At 45.2% G+C, this 17786-nt stretch overlaps 1 protein-coding gene across 1 annotated transcript in view; it reads left to right on the forward strand.

Annotated features, from left to right (window-relative positions):
• Positions 1-17018, forward strand: part of LOC141091152 (saxiphilin-like) — a 149583-nt gene extending 132565 nt beyond the window's left edge. The window contains exon 20 of the mRNA XM_073576550.1: positions 16863-17018. Within this exon, the coding sequence (XP_073432651.1) occupies positions 16863-16894 (32 nt within the window). The 3' untranslated portion in view covers positions 16895-17018. The remainder of the gene's footprint in view (positions 1-16862) is intronic.
• Positions 17019-17786: the final 768 nt, after the last annotated feature.

Consider the following 17786-nt stretch of genomic DNA (forward strand, 5'->3'; position numbering starts at 1 on the left):
ATCAGCTGTCGCTTCATCCACGTGTGCAGTGACTCTATATTGAACTCATGTTTATGGGGCCACTGGCTCCTTCTTACTAGCACCGTATTCTCAACTCTTTAGTCGAGTGCTAACCATCTCTAGTATCTTCCATAAAAAATAGACGGAGATTTAAAAATTTCCATACATACACCGTATAGAGCTGTACGCGCCTCACACACTACCATGTACCGGCTGGTATCATGGACAAATACATGCTATCTGTGTGTGACTCTGTAAAAAAATAGACGGAGATTTAAAATTTTCCATACATACACCACATACAGTTGCCCACTTGTCAAACAGTATTGTATATCTGCTGTTTGGATTCCGGCCAATCTATACAGAGACAGCGCGTGTGTGTGAGTGCGTAAATACATAGATGGACATTTCCATTTTTTCATACACCGTATAGAGCTGTCTGCTTGTCTAACAGAATTGTATATCTGCTGTTGACTCCGTCAAAAAACAGAGATTTAAAATTTTCCATACATACATCGTATAGAGCTGTCCGCTTCTCAAACAGTATCGTATATCTGGCATTTGTCTTAAATCTATACAGAGACAGCGTGTGTGTGACTCCATAAAAAAAATAGACGGAGATTTAAAATTTTCCATACATACACCGTATAGAGCTGTACGCTCCCCACACACTACTATGTACCGGCTGGTATCATGGACAAATACATGCTATCTGGGTGTGAATCCATTAAAAATAGATGGAGATTTTCATTTTTCCATACATACACCGTATAGAGCTGTCCGCTTCTGATACAGTACCGTATATCTGCTGGTTGGATAACGGTCAAATACATACTGGGAGAGCATCTGTGACTAAGGAAATAAACAGAGATTTTTAAATTTTTACCTACACCTTATACAGCTGTACGCTCCTCATACAGTACCATATATCTGCTGGTATTTTTGTTACATTTTCACAAATATGAGGAAGTATGGTGGAAGAAGCCGTGAACGTGGGCGGGGGGGCAGCTGGTACTGATGGTGGTGGTGGTGGTGCATCTGCTGGTTGTGCCAAAAACACAATAGCAGCTAAGGCAGGAGGTGTTGAGTGTTGTGAATTCGCTTTCTGGCCTACCTCTGGTTACTACTGAAGGTAGTGGAGCTGGTCATATTGACAGAGGAGTTGCGAGTTCTCTTTCTGGGCTCCCTCTGGTGGTTACTGGAGGTAATGGAGCTGATCTGATTAACAGAGGCTTGCCATCTGATAATGAGGAGGACAATTGGAGATCTGGGGTTTCAGACTGGATTTAAGACAGCCAACTCCCTCTATCCCTGCTGGTGATTTTTTCCTGCCTCCTGAGGTCTTAGTTTCCAGCTCAGTCCCTGCATGCTCAGCTAAGTGTTCTTTTGCTATTGCTCACATTTGATCTGGTTTTGTCTATTTCAGTTTTGTGTGGGTCAGCCAGCTCCGGCTGGGGCTGTGCTGAATCACCATCCATATGTTACTGCTTGTGCCAGTTTGTTTTTGTCCCTTATTAGATTGGCCTCTCTTTGCTCTGCTTTCAGAATATTCCAGAGTGCTGATATAGTGGGCGAAGTCGTGTGACTTCAGTATTTTTCTATCAGACGTGTTGGACATTTTTGCAGGGTTTTTTGCGTGATTGCAGACAGTGTCTTTCCTTTCCTGTCCTGTCTAGTCAGTATGGGCCCATCATTTGCTCAGTCTATTTTTCTACCTGTATTTGTGTTTTCATCTTCTGTCACCAACAATATATGTTTGGGGGCTATCTATTGCTTTGCGGTCTGCTCTGGGGCAGTTTAGATTTCCCCTTTCTTGCTTTAGGCTTATTTAGCTCTCCAGCTGTGCCGAGGCGTCTAGGGTCATCGTAGGCACGCTCCACGGCTACTGCTAGTTGGGTGGATAGGATCAGGGGTCTGCAATCCCCATAGTTATCAACCTCTCTGGTTTTCTGTGGCTTAGCCTGGTCTTGCTCTCCTCCTCGGTGACCCAATCATAACAGTTGAGCCTGCATAATCGTCTGGCACAAGAAGGCCTGTAAGGTTCCCTTTTCTGGGAGTAGGAAAACCGCTTTTAAAGCCGGAGCATCAGGAACAGGTTTTGGCTTACATTGCCGAAACAGCCACCAGCTCTATTGCCTCCTTCTGAACTTTCAAAACCTGCAAGCACTGAGTCGTCAGTGCAGGATTCTGGTCAGGTAAAACACCTTTCCTTGTGTCCTTCACCCCCACCAAAAGTGAAGGATGCGGCAGCCCACACTTCAGATTACTCCATGGAGCTCTTTTCACATACCATGCCTGGCTTATCCAGTCAAATCCTGAATTTCCCAGTCCAAGATGAATCTGACATGGAGTGCACTGATGCACAGCCACTGCTAGATGATTCTGCTGGTACATTGACCCACAGCACTACATTGCCCTCGTAGTCTACTGAGCCAGAATCTGACCCTGATGAAACTCAGGTTCCCCTTCCCGCATACTATACCACCTTACAAGGTGACACAGAGGAAGGTGCTGATGAAATTGAAGAGGAGGTGATGGATGACCCAGTTGTTGACCCGGATTGGCATCCATTGGGGGAAGAGGGTGCCGCTGGCAATAGCTCAGATGAAAAGAAGGATCCGCAGCAGGCATTGACATCTCAGCAGTGGTTATCTGGCAGGCCCGTAGCTGTCCAAAAACGTGGAACAAAAACCAAAAGAGGTGCAGGACAGCTTGGCCACACGGTCAAATTAGCACAGCGTGCAAGCCCTGAAAATTTATACCATAGTAGAAAGAGTGCAGTGTGGCACTTCTTTGTCCAAAATCCTACTGATGAGGCAAAGGTTATCTGTAAGAAGTGTGGAAGGATCTTTAGCCGAGGAAAAAATCTCAGAAATTTGAATACCAGTTGCATGCTTAGACATTTAACCACCATGCACTTGCAAGCGTGGACAGACTACAAAACCTCAAGTACCACATGTGCACCTGCTCCGACTGAAGGTAGCCAGCAACGCTCCATCGCTTCCCCCACTGTAAGACCACCGCCACCGGTAAGCACACCACCAGCAAGAAATGTTGAGGTGTCGTCGCAAGGCCAAAGCAGTCAGGGAATCACAATGGTTTTGCAACGAAACACTGAATCTAGGCCATCACCAACCCCCTCTCAGTCCGTCCGGTCCACCGCTATTTCCCCCATATGCAGCTCTCAAGTCCAGCTCACCCTAGCAGACACTCTGAGTAGGACAAGAAAGTACTCATCCTCTCATCCATGTACACTGGCTTTGAACACCTACATTGCCAAACTGATCTCATTAGAGATGATGCCCTTCCGTTTGGTTGAAAGCGAAGCTTACGCTGTCCCACGCTATGACCTACCCAGTTGGAACTTCTTTTCTCGAAAAGCCATCCCTGCCCTCCATCTGCATGTGAAGACCGCATTCTCGATGAACTCAAACAATCAGTGAGTCGAAAGGTGCACCTCACAACAGATGCATGGTCCAGTAGGCATGGCCAGGGCCGCTACGTGTCCATCACTACGCACTGGGTTAATGTGGTGGATGCAGGCTCCATAGGGGACAGCAGCGATGGAACAGTGCTGCCTAGCCCACGGCATAGGAAACAGTTGGTTGTAGGCGTTCGACCCTCCTCCTCCTCCAGAAGCAAAAGCTCATCGACAGAGCGCAGTCGCATGAGCACTCCATCTGCAGCTGCCAGTGTTGCACACGAGGTGTCCCACTATTGAACAGCTAGTCGTAAGCAGCAGCAGGCTATTTTAAAGATGATGTCTTTGGGCGACAACAGACACACCGCGGAGGTACTGGCAGACTACTTGCAGCGACAAACTGAGTCATGGCTGGGCAGTCTACATTTTGAGCCAGACAAGGTAGTCAGTGATAACGGCTGGAATTTTGTGGCAGCCATAGCCCTTGAAAATCTCACACACATACTGTTATAAGCTCATTTTCTGCTCCACCAGTTGAGAGCTCTCCTTCCGTTCTCCCTCTGGTGGTGACAGGAGGTAGTGAGGTTGGTTTAAGTGGTAGTGATCTGCCACCTGATGAGGAGGATAACGATTGAATCTCTGGAGTATCAGACTGGATATAAGACAGCTGACGCCCTATCCTGGTGCTGGTGATTCAGTCTGCTTCTCAGGTCTTGGACTTCAGTTCTCTTCCAGTCTTCTCAAGTTAAGTTTGTTTTTTGCTAATGTTCACACTTGCGCTTGTTGGTCAATTCAGTTTCTTGTGCGGTCAGCCTGCCCCTGCTGGGGCTATGCTGAACTTCCACTCCTATTTAACTGTATTTGCCAATTTGCCTTTTTGTCCCTTATTAGATTGGCCTCTTTTTGCTCTGTTTCAGAATATTTCAGAGTGCTGATATAGTGGGAGAAGTCTAGTGACTTCAGGGTTAATTTTACTATCTGACGTGTTGGACATTATTTTGGTAGGGTTTTTTGGCAGATTGCAGACAGTGGCTTTCCTTTCCTGTCCTTTCTAGTTAGTCGGGCCCCATCGTTTGCTCAGCCTATTTTCCTGCCTTTGTTTGTGTTTTCATCTTGTTTCACCGTCAATACATGTGGTGGGCTGTCTTTCCTTTGGGGTCTGCTCTGGGGCAGTTAGTTTTCCTCTTTTCCTGCTTTAGGCTTATGTAGCTCTCCGGTTGTGACGAGGCGTCTAGGACCATCATAGGTACGCTCCACGACTGCTGCTAGTTGTGTGGTTAAGATCAGGGATCTGCAATCTGCATAGTTACCAACATCTCTGGTTTTCTGAGACTTAGCTTGTTTTTTTTTCCTCCTCGGTGACCCATTCATAACACATACCTTGCCTGGCTCACACTTTGAACCTGGTGGTGCAGTGCTTCCTAAATAATTATCCAGAGTTAACAGCCCTGCTCCAAAAGGTGCGAAGACTGTGCTCGCACATCTGTCGCTCGCCCGTACACTCCAGTCGTATGCAGAAGCTGCAGCGGTTGCTCCACCTCCCCAAGCACCGCCTAATCATAGACGTTGCAACAAGGTGGAACTCCACCCTGCACATGGTTGAGAGGCTGTGCGAACAGAGGCAGACTGTAATGCATTTTTCGGAGGATACACGGGCAGGCAGTTTGAGGGCAGACATGGAGTTGTCGGGTGTGCAGTGGTCAAAGCTGAAAGACCTCTGTAAAGTCCTTCAGTGTTTTGAGGATTGCACATGGCTGATAAGCGCAGACAACGCCATCATAAGCATGAGCATCCCACTTATGCGTCTGCTCATGCAAGGTTTGACGCACATTAAGGATCAGGCGTCTGCAGTGGAGGAGGAACAGGAGGAGGAGCAGGGAAGCCTTGATGACAGTCAGCCATTATCTGGTCAGGGAACTGTCCTGGACGAGGTGGAGGAAGAGGAAGAGGAGGAGGAGGATGAGGGGGATGATTATTTTGGGGAGGAGGATGCTTCTCTGGGGGCAAGAGAAAATGTTGGCGTGGTAAGGTCAGGTACAGGGTTTGTGCGTGACAGGAGGGATGTGGATTTGCCAGAAAGTGCTCCTCCACCCACCACTGCCAGTGCCTCATTGACACCTGGAACATTGGCCCACATGTGTGATTATGCCTTGCGGATCCTAAAAAGGGACCCCCACATTGCCAAAATGATGAAGGATGACGACTACTGGTTGGCCAGCATCCTCGATCCACGCTATAAAGGCAAATTACACAACATCATGCCACAGGAGAACGTAGAGCTATATTGGCTAACAAACAAGCAACTCTGGTGAACCATTTGTTTGAGGCATTCCCAACACACAGCAGCGGTGCTGGTTCTCCCACAAGCTGAAGTGGGCAAAATGGAAGAGGTGTTCGTGGTGCACACAGCTGAAGTGGCGTTGGAGACAGGGGTTTCATGACCATGTTGTGGACTGATTTCTCAAGTACCGCTCACACGACTGGAAATACTGCATCGATTGCAAGTGACAGGAGACAGCAGTTGTGAACTATGGTTACAAACTACTTCTCCTCCTATATCAATGTTCTCCCTCACAGGTCATTCCCCTTTGACTACTGGGCCTGTAAACTGGACACCTGGCCTGAATTGGCACAATATGCCTTACAGGAGCTCGCTTGCCCTGCTGCTAGTGTGCTATCTGAAAGAGTCTTCAGTGCTGCTGGATCAATCCTGACAGAAAAAAGGACCCGTCTGTCAACCCAAAATGTTGATAATCTAACCTTCATTAAAATGAACCATGCATGGGTTTCAAAGGATTTTGTCCCACCTTCCCCTGATGACACATAGGTTGCCAGAAATTTGACTCGCTTTTGTCCTCCTCTTCCTCGGACTTGTCAAATTCCTCCATTTGCAGCTGTTGAATGTACAGCCTACACATCAACATATGCCATTTTTTAAACCTCCCAAACTAGGCTGCCCCCCCAAGGGCTGGGTTCACCACCTGGGGCACCCGGGCACGTGCCGTTGCTCTGAACAGGTGGGTGGGCCCACTCTTGGCCGACGGCACTGGCACAGGGCCCCTCATAGTACAATACAGTGTCTCTGACGGTGAAGGGGCCCACTCGCTGTCAGACACACCGGCGTACTATGATGGGCCCTGTGCCAGTACTGTCGCCCATGAGTGGGCCCCCCTGCTTGCTCATGGCCACAGCACTTGCAAGTTGCAATACTTACCTCTCCCTGCTCCACCACTGTGTAGTCTGGGCAGTTAAATCCTTCACAGGGACAGCCACTACAAATTTGGTGAACTGATCGATGATGGTTAAGTAGCTATGGCCTGTCCTGCTGGCCTCTACCTTCAGATAATAATAATAATAATAATAAATTTTATTTCTATAGCGCTGACTTATTCCGCAGCACTTTACATTTCAGAGGGGACTTGTACAGACAATATACATTACAGCATAACAATAATCACATAGATCATAACAGATGCCAAGAGGAATGAGGGCCCTGCTCGCAAGCTTACAATCTATGAGGGAAAAAAAGGGGAGACACGAAAGGTGGGTGGTAACAGTTGCCCTGATTGTATGGACTAGCCATAATGTTAAGTGTGTAACAGTACAGATGCAGAGGGCTAATGGATGCATAAAGCATGTGGGAACATGATGCGGGGAACCTGGTTATGGTAATACTTTTGGCTGTGCCACACAGGGATAGATTAGGTTAATATGTTGAGACGATAGGCCAGTCTGAATAAATGCGTTTTCAGGACACGCTTAAAATTGTGGGGGTTGGGGACTAATCGTATTGACCTGGGAAGTGCATTCCAAATAATTGGCGCAGCATGTGTATAGTCTTGAAGATGAGAGTGGGAGGTTCTGATTATTGGGGATGCTAATCTCAGGTCATCAGCAGAACGGAGGGCGCGGGTAGGATGGTATACTGAAACAAGGAAGGAGATGTAGGGTGGTGCTGAGCCATGGAGGGCTTTGTGGGTGAGGGTAATAAGTTTGTACTGGATTCTGGAGTGGATGGGTAGTCAGTGTAATGACTGGCACAAGGTAGAGGTATCGGTGTAACGATTGGTGAGGAATATGATCCTGGCAGCTGCATTCAAGACAGATTGGAGGGGGGAGAGTTTGGTAAGAGGGAGACCGATTAGAAGGGAGTTACAATAGTCGAGATGAGAATGAATAAGAGAAACAGTAAGAGTTTTTGCAGAGTCAAAAGTAAGAAAAGGTCGAATGATGATCAGATGATCAATGGCTACCATTTGTAATGGACGTCAACTCACAATCGGATACAGTGGTGCTTTATGATCAGCTTTCACAGTTTTCCCAGTCACAGACGTGTGACATTCCTGCCACGATTTTTCAATGTCTCCTCTCATGCCAATCCAATAGAATCACCTACAGCCTGTGGCTTCTGTCTTTTGAACTCCAAAGTGACCAGACACATCATGATAGGCAGTGAGGACCATGTCTACATCTCTCCCTGTGATCACAATTTGATGGAGACGAGTAACGGTGATGGGATCCACGCTACTGCGATACAGCAATCCTTTTTTCCGCTTTCTCCACAGACAAAGTAATTGAGGGTCAGCATCGCCTCTGTGAAGTCTACCGGGAGGTTTTCCAGTGATCAGTAATTCCCAAATTTCTGCAAACACTCGACTTTACTTCTGTACTTGTATCCATCTAGTTTCCAGTAGCGTAGAGTCTGGACTGGCTTACTGAGACTGAAATATATACGAAGATTTAAAAGTACCCCAACTGTTGTGAACTCATTTTCTGGTCTGCCTCTGGTTTCTGGTGAGGGAGCTGGGTGTGCTGACAGAGGAGTTGTGAGTTCCCTTTCTGGGCTCCCTCTGGTGGTGGCAGGAGGTAATGAAGCTGATCTAATTAACAGAGACCTGCCACCTGATAATGAGGATGAGGATTCGACATCTGGAGTCTCAGACTGGATTTAAGACAGCCGACTCCCTATTCCCATGCTAGTGATTTTGGAGATTCTTAATCCTGTTTCTTTTCGATTGGCTCTTCCAGTTACGTTTAAGATCCATAACGTATTTCACAAATCTCTGTTGAAGAGGTTTGTTGAGCCAGTAGTTCCTATGGCGGCACCTCCTGACCATGTATTGGTTAAAGGCAATGTGGAATATGAGGTAGAGAAAATATTGGATTCTCGTTTGGCTAGACGGAGACTGCAGTATTTGGTCAAATGGAAGGGTTATGGCCAGGAGCATCATTTTTGGGTCTCTGCCTCTGACATTCATGCCAATAGATTGGTTTTGCTTTTCCCCAGACCCATCCTGATCGGCCTGGTGGCATGGATGAGGGTTCGGTGACCCCTCATCAAGGGGAGGATACTGTTGTGAACTCATTTTCTGGTCTGCCTCTGGTTTCTGGTGAGGGAGCTGGTTGTGCTGACAGAGGAGTTGTGAGTTATCTTTCCGGGCTCCCTCTGGTGGTGGCAGGAGGTAATGAAGCTGATCTAATTAACAGAGACCTGTCACCTGATAATGAGGATGAGGATTGGACATCTGGAGTCTCAGACTGGATTTAAGACAGCCGACTCCCTATTCCCATGCTGGTGATTTTTTCCTGCCACCTGAGGTCTTAGTTTCCAGTTCAGTTCCTGCCTTCTCAAGCTAAGTGCTCTCTGCTACTGTTCACATTTGATTTGGTTTGGTCTATTCAGTTTTTTGTGTGGTCAGCCAGCCCCGGCTGGGGCTGTGCTGAATTTCCATTCTTATGTCACTGTATGTGCCAGTTTGCTTTTTGTCCCTTATTAGATTGGCCTCTTTTTGCTCTGTTCTCAGAATATGCCAGAGTGCTGATATAGTGGGAGAAGTCTAGTGACTTCAGGGTTTTTTTGCTATCAGAAGTGTTGGACATTTTTCCAGGGTTTTTTGGCGTGATTGCAGACAGTGTCTTTCCTTTCCTGTCCTTTCTAGCTAGTGTGGGCCCCATTGTTTGCTCAGCCTATTTTCCTACCTGCTGTGTTTGTGCTTTCATCTTGTCTTACCGTCAATACGTGTGGGGTCTGCTCTGGGGCAGTTTAGATTTCCCCTTTTCTTGCTTTAGGCTTATTTAGTCCTCCGGCTGTGACGAGGTGTCTAGAATCATCGTAGGTACGCTCCACGGCTACTGTTAGTTGTGTGGTCAGGATCAGGGTCTGCAATCTGCATAGTTACCAACCTCTCTGGTTTTTCTGTGACTTGGCTTGGTCTTGTTTTCCTCCTCGGTGACCCATTCATAACACTCAACAATGTATACTGGTGTACGCTTCAAATACATTTCCGTTTCTATTTTTTATATTCTGGTGTAATCCATACTGAGCCTGTGAGTGTCTGACTCCGGAAATATAAACGGAAATTTACAATTACCCCTAGACTGGATACACCAGGTATCTGCTGATACAGTACCTTTGTTCAAAATTTTTTATTATGGTATAATCCATCCTGAGTGAGCGTGTGTGGTTTCCCCCTTCTATATATACGGAGATAAAAATTTTACCCTATACTATATACAGCTTCTATCTTGTTATACAGTACCTTTGTTTGACATTTAGTATTACGGCCAAATACATACTGAGTGAGCGTCTCAAGGTGACTACGGGAATATCTATACGGAGATTTAAAAATTGTACCCTATAATATATATACTTGCTATCTTGTTATCCAGTACCTTTTTTTTCAACATTTTTTTTCAACATTTTGTATTATGGTCAAATCCAGACTGAGTGAGCGTCTGAGGGTGACTCCGGAAATATATACCGAGATTTCAAATTTGCCCAGCACTGTATACAGCTCTACGCTTCTGATACAGTACCCTTTTTTTCTATTTTGATTCTGGTGTAATCCATAATGAGCCTGTGAACGTCTGTCTGTTACTCCAGAAATACAGTTTGAGATTTAAGATTACACCCACACTGTGTACAGCTTGTGATACATTACCCATTTACTGCTTTTTATATTCTTGTCTAATCCATACTGGGCCTGAGAGTGTTTGTGTCTGCCTCCTGAAATGTATACGGAGATTCAGAATGTTTAAACTATACTATATATACCTTGTATCTGGTGATACTGTACCCTTTTTCAACTTTTTATATTATTCTGTAATCCATACTGAGCCTGTGAGCGTCTGTGTATGACTCATGAAATATATACGGAGATTTACAATTATCCCTAGACTGTATAGAGCTGTACGCTTCTGACACAGTACCATATATCTGCTGGTATTTTAGGTACATTTTCACAAAAATTAGTAAGTATGGTGGAAGAGGCCGCGGACCTGGGCTTGGGGGGCCAGATGGTACTGATGGTGGTGGTGGTGCATCTGCTGGTAGTGCCAAAAGCACAATAGCAGCTAAGGCAGGAGGTGTTGAGCCTGCATCATGATCTGGCTCCGGAAGGCCTGTAAAGGCTCCCTTTTCTGGGAATAAGTAAACTGCTTTTAAAGCCGGAGCATCAGGAACTGGTTTTGCCTTACATTGCTAAAACAGTCTCCAGCTCTATCGCCTCTTCTGAAGTTTCAAAAAATGCAAGCACTGAGTCGTCAGTGCAGGCTTCTGGTCAGGAGTAACCCCTTTCCTTGGGTCCTTCACCCACACCAAAAGTGAAGGATGCGGCAGCCCACACTTCAGATTACTCCATGGAGCTCTTTTCACATACCAAGCCTGGGTTCATTCTAAATGGGGCACATTATATATGGAGCATTATTTGGGCCCATCATACACTGGAGCATCATCCATGAGGCCCATCATATACTGGAGCATTCCAAATGGGGGACATCAGACACTGGAGCAGCATTTACGGGGCCCATTATACACTGGAGCATTAGAAATGGGGCTCATTATATATGGAGCATTATTTGGGCCCATAAGACACTGGAGCATCATCCATGGGGCCCATCATATACTGGAGCATTCTAAATGGGGCAGATCAGACACTGGAGCAGCATCTATGGGGCCCATTATATACTGGAGCATTAGAAATGGGGCCCATTATATATGGAGCATTATTTGGTCTCATCATACATTGGAACATCATCCATGAGGCCCATCATACACTGGAGCACTCCAAATGGGGCAGATCAGACACTGGAGCAGCATCTATGGGGCCCATTATACACTGGAGCATTAGAAATGGGGCCCATTATATATGGAGCATTATTTGGGCCCATAACACACTGGAGCATCATCCATGGAGACCATCATATACTGTAGCATTATGTGGAGCCCATCATACAGTTGTGGCCAAAAGCATTGACACCCCTGCAATTTTGTCAGATAATACTCAGTTTCTTCCTGAAAATGATTGCAAACACAAATTCTTTGGTATTATCTTCATTTAATTTGTCTTAAATGAAAAAACACAAAAGAGAATGAAGCAAAAAGCAAAACATTGATCATTTCACACAAAACTCCAAAAATGGGCCAGACAAAAGTATTGTCACCCTCAGCCTAATACTTGGTTGCACAACCTTTAGCCAAAATAACTGCGACCAACCGCTTCCGGTAACCATCAATGCGTTTCTTACAATGCTCTGCTGGAATTTTAGACCATTCTTCTTTGGCAAACTGCTCCAGGTCCCTGATATTAGAAGGGTGCCTTCTCCAAACTGCCATTTTTAGATCTCTCCACAGGTGTTCTATGGGATTCAGGTCTGGACTCATTGCTGGCCACTTAGAAGTCTCCACTGCTTTCTCTCAAACCATTTTCTAGTGCTTTTTGAAGTGTGTTTTGGGTCATTGTCCTGCTGGAAAACCCATGACCTCTGAGGGAGACCCAGCTTTCTCACACTGGGCCCTACATTATGCTGCAAAATTTGTCGGTAGTCTTCAGACTTCATAATGCCATGTACACGGTCAAGCAGTCCAGTGCCAGAGGCAGCAAAGCAACCCCAAAACATCAGGGAACCTCCGCCATGTATGACTGTAGGGACCGTGTTCTTTTCTTTGAATGCCTCATTTTTTCTCCTGTAAACTCTATGTTGATGCCTTTGCCCAAAAAGCTCTACTTTTGTCTCATCTGACCAGAGAACATTCTTCCAAAACGTTTTAGGCTTTTTCAGGTAAGTTTCGGCAAACTCCAGCCTGGCTTTTTTATGCCTCGGGGTAAGAAGTGGGGTCTTCCTGGGTCTCCTACCATACAGTCCCTTTTCATTCAGATGCCGACGGATAGTACGGGTTGACACTGTTGTACTCTCAGACTGCAGGGCAGCTTGAACTTGTTTGGATGTAAGTCGAGGTTCTTTATCCAACATCCACACAATCTTGCTTTGAAATCTCTTGTCAATTTTTCTTTTCCGGCCACATCTAGGGAGGTTAGCCACAGTGCCATGGGCTTTAAACTTCTTGATGACACTGCGCACGGTAGACACAGGAACATTCAGATCTTTGGAGATGGACTTGTAGCCTTGAGATAGCTCATGCTTCCTCACAATTTGGTTTCTCAAGTCCTCAGACAGTTCTTTGGTCTTCTTTCTTTTCTCCGTGCTCAATGTGGTACACACAAGGACACAGGACAGAGGTTGAGTCAACTTTAATCCATGTCAACTGGCTGCAAGTGTGATTTAGTTATTGCCAACACCTGTTAGGTGCCACAGGTAAGTTACAGGTGCTGTTAATTACACAAATTAGAGAAGCATCACATGATTTTTCGAACAGTGCCAATACTTTTGTCCACCCTCTTTTTTATGTTTGGTGTGGAATTATATCCAATTTGGCTTTAGGACAATTCTTTTTGTGTTTTTTCATTTAAGACAAATTAAATGAAGATAATAATACCAAAGAAATTGTGTTTGCAATCATTTTCAGGAAGAAACTGAGTATTATCTGACAAAATTGCAGGGGTGTCAATACTTTTGGCCACAACTGTATACTGTATAGAACATTATATGGGACCAATAATTCTGTATGGAGAAATATATGGGGCTCATTATTCTGTATGGCACACCATGTGGTGGCCATAATACTGTATGGAGTAATATACTGTCCTTTTTTTGAGCTATTGTAGAATTTAAAATAGATATATCAGTCATGTCATGTAAGAAGTGAAGTATTTTTCATTGTACTATACCTATATTTCTGTGCCGTATCGGAGCATCATGAATTGTAGTTTGTGTTAAAGGGGCGCACTGACACTCTTTGGCCCGGGGCACACAACAACCTGGAGCCAGCCCTACCCCCCCCACAACTTTAGCCAAATAACCCCCAGTTTTCAATGCATAACTATTATTATAAAGTAAATTAAGGTTGACAAGCTTAAAGGGAAGGTGCCATCCAAAAAAAATTTTTTCAGCAATTGAAAAAATGTAAAGAATTAATGTTTACATTTTCTTAAAAAATATTATCGTTTGTTTTTAATTTTGCAAAATATGAAAAATAATTTTAAAAAGTTTGGCATTTCCACTTGTTAACACTAGGGGGAGCAGCTACTGAAATCTGGCACAAAAACCTATGACATCTATAGACACAGTGAGCAGCCATTTTGATGGGGCTTGCAAAGTTACTGACTGTCTTTGCATGTAAAGTCTGGATCAGAACAGGCCATCAATCAGCAGACATGTTTCCTGGATTTCTGTGGAGCAGACAAGCAGACGGTCCATCCATGTGAATAAAACACAGCGCTCTTTGTACAATCCCTGGCACCGAACAGGGTGCCCCCCACAGACCAGCACACTGCTCTCCTGAAATACTCTGTGCTGCTGTCGCCCTGCTCCTTCCACCATACATCAGGCCCCTGTCCCCTCGGTTTCACACATTGCCAGGACGGGATCTGAGGAGAGGAATGGGGTCTTCGGTCACCGAGGATGGCAGGCAGCAAGGATTCTGGGAGCAGAGTGACAGCAGCACAGAGTATTTCAGGAGAGCAGTATCACACGGGATAGGATTAGATACACGGCTCAGCAGGCAGCATCACACAGGAGAGGATTAGATACACGGCTCAGAATACAGTATCACACAGGATAGGATTAGATACACGGCTCAGCAGGCAGTATCACACAGGAGAGGATTAGATACACGGCTCAGCAGGCAGTATCACACAAGAGGATTAGATGCACGGCTCAGCAGGCAGTATCACACAGAAGAGGATTAGATGCACGGCTCAGCAGGCAGTATCACACAGGAGAGGATTAGATACACGGCTCAGCAGTCAGTATCACACAGGAGAGGATTAGATACACGGCTCAGCAGAAAGTATCACACAGGAGAGGATTAGATACCCGGCTCAGAATACAGTATCACACAGGATAGGATTAGATACACAGATCAGCCGACAGTATCACACAGGAGAGGATTAAATACACGGCTCAGCAGACATTATCACACAGGAGAAGATTAGATACATGGCTCAGCAGAAAGTATCACACAGGAGAGGATTAGATACCCGGCTCAGAATACAGTATCACACAGGATAGGATTAGATACACCGCTCAGCAGTCAGTATCACACAGGAGAGGATTAGATACCCGGCTCAGAATACAGTATCACACAGGATAGGATTAGATACACAGCTCAGCAGACAGTATCACACAGGAGAGGATTAGATACACGGCTCAGCAGACAGTATCACACAGGAGAGGATTAGATACACGGCTCAGCAGAAAGTATCACACAGGAGAGGATTAGATACCCGGCTCAGAATACAGTATCACACAGGATAGGATTAGATACACGACTCAGCAGTCAGTATCACACAGGATAGGATTACATACACGGCTCAGCAGTCAGTATTACACAGGAGAGGATTAGATACACGGCTCAGCAGGCAGTATCACACAGGATAGGGTTAGATACACGGCTCAGCAGGCAGTATCACACAGGATAGGGTTAGATACACGGCTCAGCAGGCAGTATCACACAGGAGAGGATTAGATACACGGCTCAGCAGGCAGTATCACATAGAAGAGGATTAGTTGCACGGCTCAGCAGGCAGTATCACACAGGAGAGGATTAGATACACGGCTCAGCAGGCAGTATCACACAGAAGAGGATTAGTTGCACGGCTCAGCAGGCAGTATCACACAGAAGAGGATTAGATGCACGGCTCAGCAGGCAGTATCACACAGGAGAGGATTAGATACACGGCTCAGCAGACAGTATTACAGATATGCCCACACTGGTGAAACTTCCAGCCCCCCCCAATTATACACAAGACTATGGGCTGTATAAGTCACTATCCTCCTCAGACAGCCATAAAAGCAAAGGTGTCAGATTACCGGAGATCACTGGGGCTGTGTGTGAGGAGGCGGAGACAGAGCAGGAGGACGCTGGAGCAGGAAGCACAGGGCTGAGCCTGGAGTAAGCAGTACAGAGGAGCATAGATGAAAGTCACCCGCACTCACCACTCTCCATCCTCCGGCTCCAGTGAGCGCTTCTCTCCTCTGCTGACCACCTTCTCCATATCTACAGCCTCTCCTCACAACACAGGACCCGTTATGCCACAAGTGGTCCTGTGATAGAGGGTAAGTGGAGCTCAGCAGATAGCACTGGGCTACAGTAAAATGGCGCCCAGCCACAACTACAGCAGTGAATGGTGCAGCCCACAGGGGCGTGCCCAGTTCTCTGCTACTGAGGCTGCAATGTGCGGTCGGAAGCCGACCGCAGTTTCCTATGTGCAGGGACGGCCATATTTGCAGACTGTATGAGTCCTCCACAGATCTGCAAATCAAGATGTCAGCGCCCAGTGGCTACATGAAAACATTATTACAAACAAACCATAAATCCTGGTTAGTACAACATTTGCTGAAACAACATGTTTTGTAACTTACTATTTTTTTGCAAATTATATAAAATTGCGGCACCTTCCCTTTAAGTAATAAGAATTGATATTGTTGGCATTGAAATGGGCACTGTAGGTGTGTTTACTGTCCTCCACTCCCTGCCGACTTTGCTTCCCGATTGACTTGCATTGGGTTTTGAGTTTCAGTCGGACCGCCGACTTTTCACTATAGTCGTCCGATTTCATTCGACTCGACTTTTGAGAAAGTCGGGTTTCATGAAACCCGACTCGACCCTAAAAAAGGTAAGGTCGCTCATCTCTAGTAGGGAATATTGGAAGGACATTAGTAAGATCTGTTAGGATTTGAGAGGAGCGAATTTGTTCGGATTTTGCCCCGAATCTGATTGTGAAATATAAGGGCCATATTTGAACACTTCGTGTTGATTATTTGTCTTATGATCGGTTCTGAACATATTCGGTAATTTCTACTCTCATTGACTCTAATGACGTTTAGTTGTGTTCAACGAATATTGCAAAAACAATATTCTATTCTGATCGTATACAGAACCGAATCCGAACAAATTTGCTCATCTCTAGTTAGGATCTGTCCGAACCCCTAAATCAGCAGTCCTGGGAAGGTACATAGCGGGAAGTCATCTTTTATATTTCTACTAGTGTACCATTAACTTTTATATAAAATAGTAATTTTCATTTTCTTTTGTCTACAGCTTTGGCCACTGCTTGCTCGTTCCATCACTGATGAGAAGACTTAGTAATGGACACTGGGTCATTGAGCTGCCATTATTCTTGCTATGTTTGCTGTTTTATCCCTTCATTTTACTATTTTCAGTTTTCGCTGTCATAATACAATAATTATCATATAAGATTTATAGTTTGTTTTATTAAAAACATATTTCATTAAACAGATTAAAAAACAGGCACCCACAAAGGACTGATTGCTGAGACCACAGAGTTACAAAGTAAGGTGCAGTGCAAATAAATCAGATATATTACAGGGCTTCAAATAGCCAAAACATTTACAGTATAGGAATGTAAGTACCAAGCAGAATAAATAACAATCTCCTTAAATCCAAAACTAACATTTATTTTAATCTTAAATGTCTGTCTATTTAATGCCATAATCTAATAATTTTTTCTATATACTTTAATTAAAAAACCGCTACCGTTCCCTCACTACTCTACCTGCTTTGTTTTTATTTTTTGCCTACTGCTTTTTGACGATACGTTATCAAAGGGCAGAGGCTACATTCACGGCAGCCGTCTATTTCATGTCATAATTTAATCTGTTTTCTAATATATTTTAATAATAAAGTCTCTGTCATTCCCTCCAAATGTTATGTTTTATTTTTTCCTGCTTTCTATTTGATGATGCTTTTTTGAGAATCCTTAGTGCATGCTGAAATACTCAAGAAAGTCATCATCAGGGGTCATTTCCACAGACTCTGCCCCCCCACCCCACCCCATCCTGAAATAAAGTGTCATCAGTGACTTCACTTTCAAGGGCTGGACTGGTTTCTGCTCAAAAGGTCTTCTCCTTACAAAGCACACTAACAGTGCGCTCTCTTGCCGGCTTGTCACTTCTCATCAGAGCTGGCGAGGGAGTGCACTGTCACTGTGCATAAAAAAGAATA

The sequence above is a fragment of the Dendrobates tinctorius genome, unplaced genomic scaffold (genome assembly GCF_039654945.1).
Source record: "Dendrobates tinctorius isolate UK_male_01 unplaced genomic scaffold, ASM3965494v1 ptg000049l, whole genome shotgun sequence".
NCBI lineage: Eukaryota > Metazoa > Chordata > Amphibia > Anura > Dendrobatidae > Dendrobates > Dendrobates tinctorius.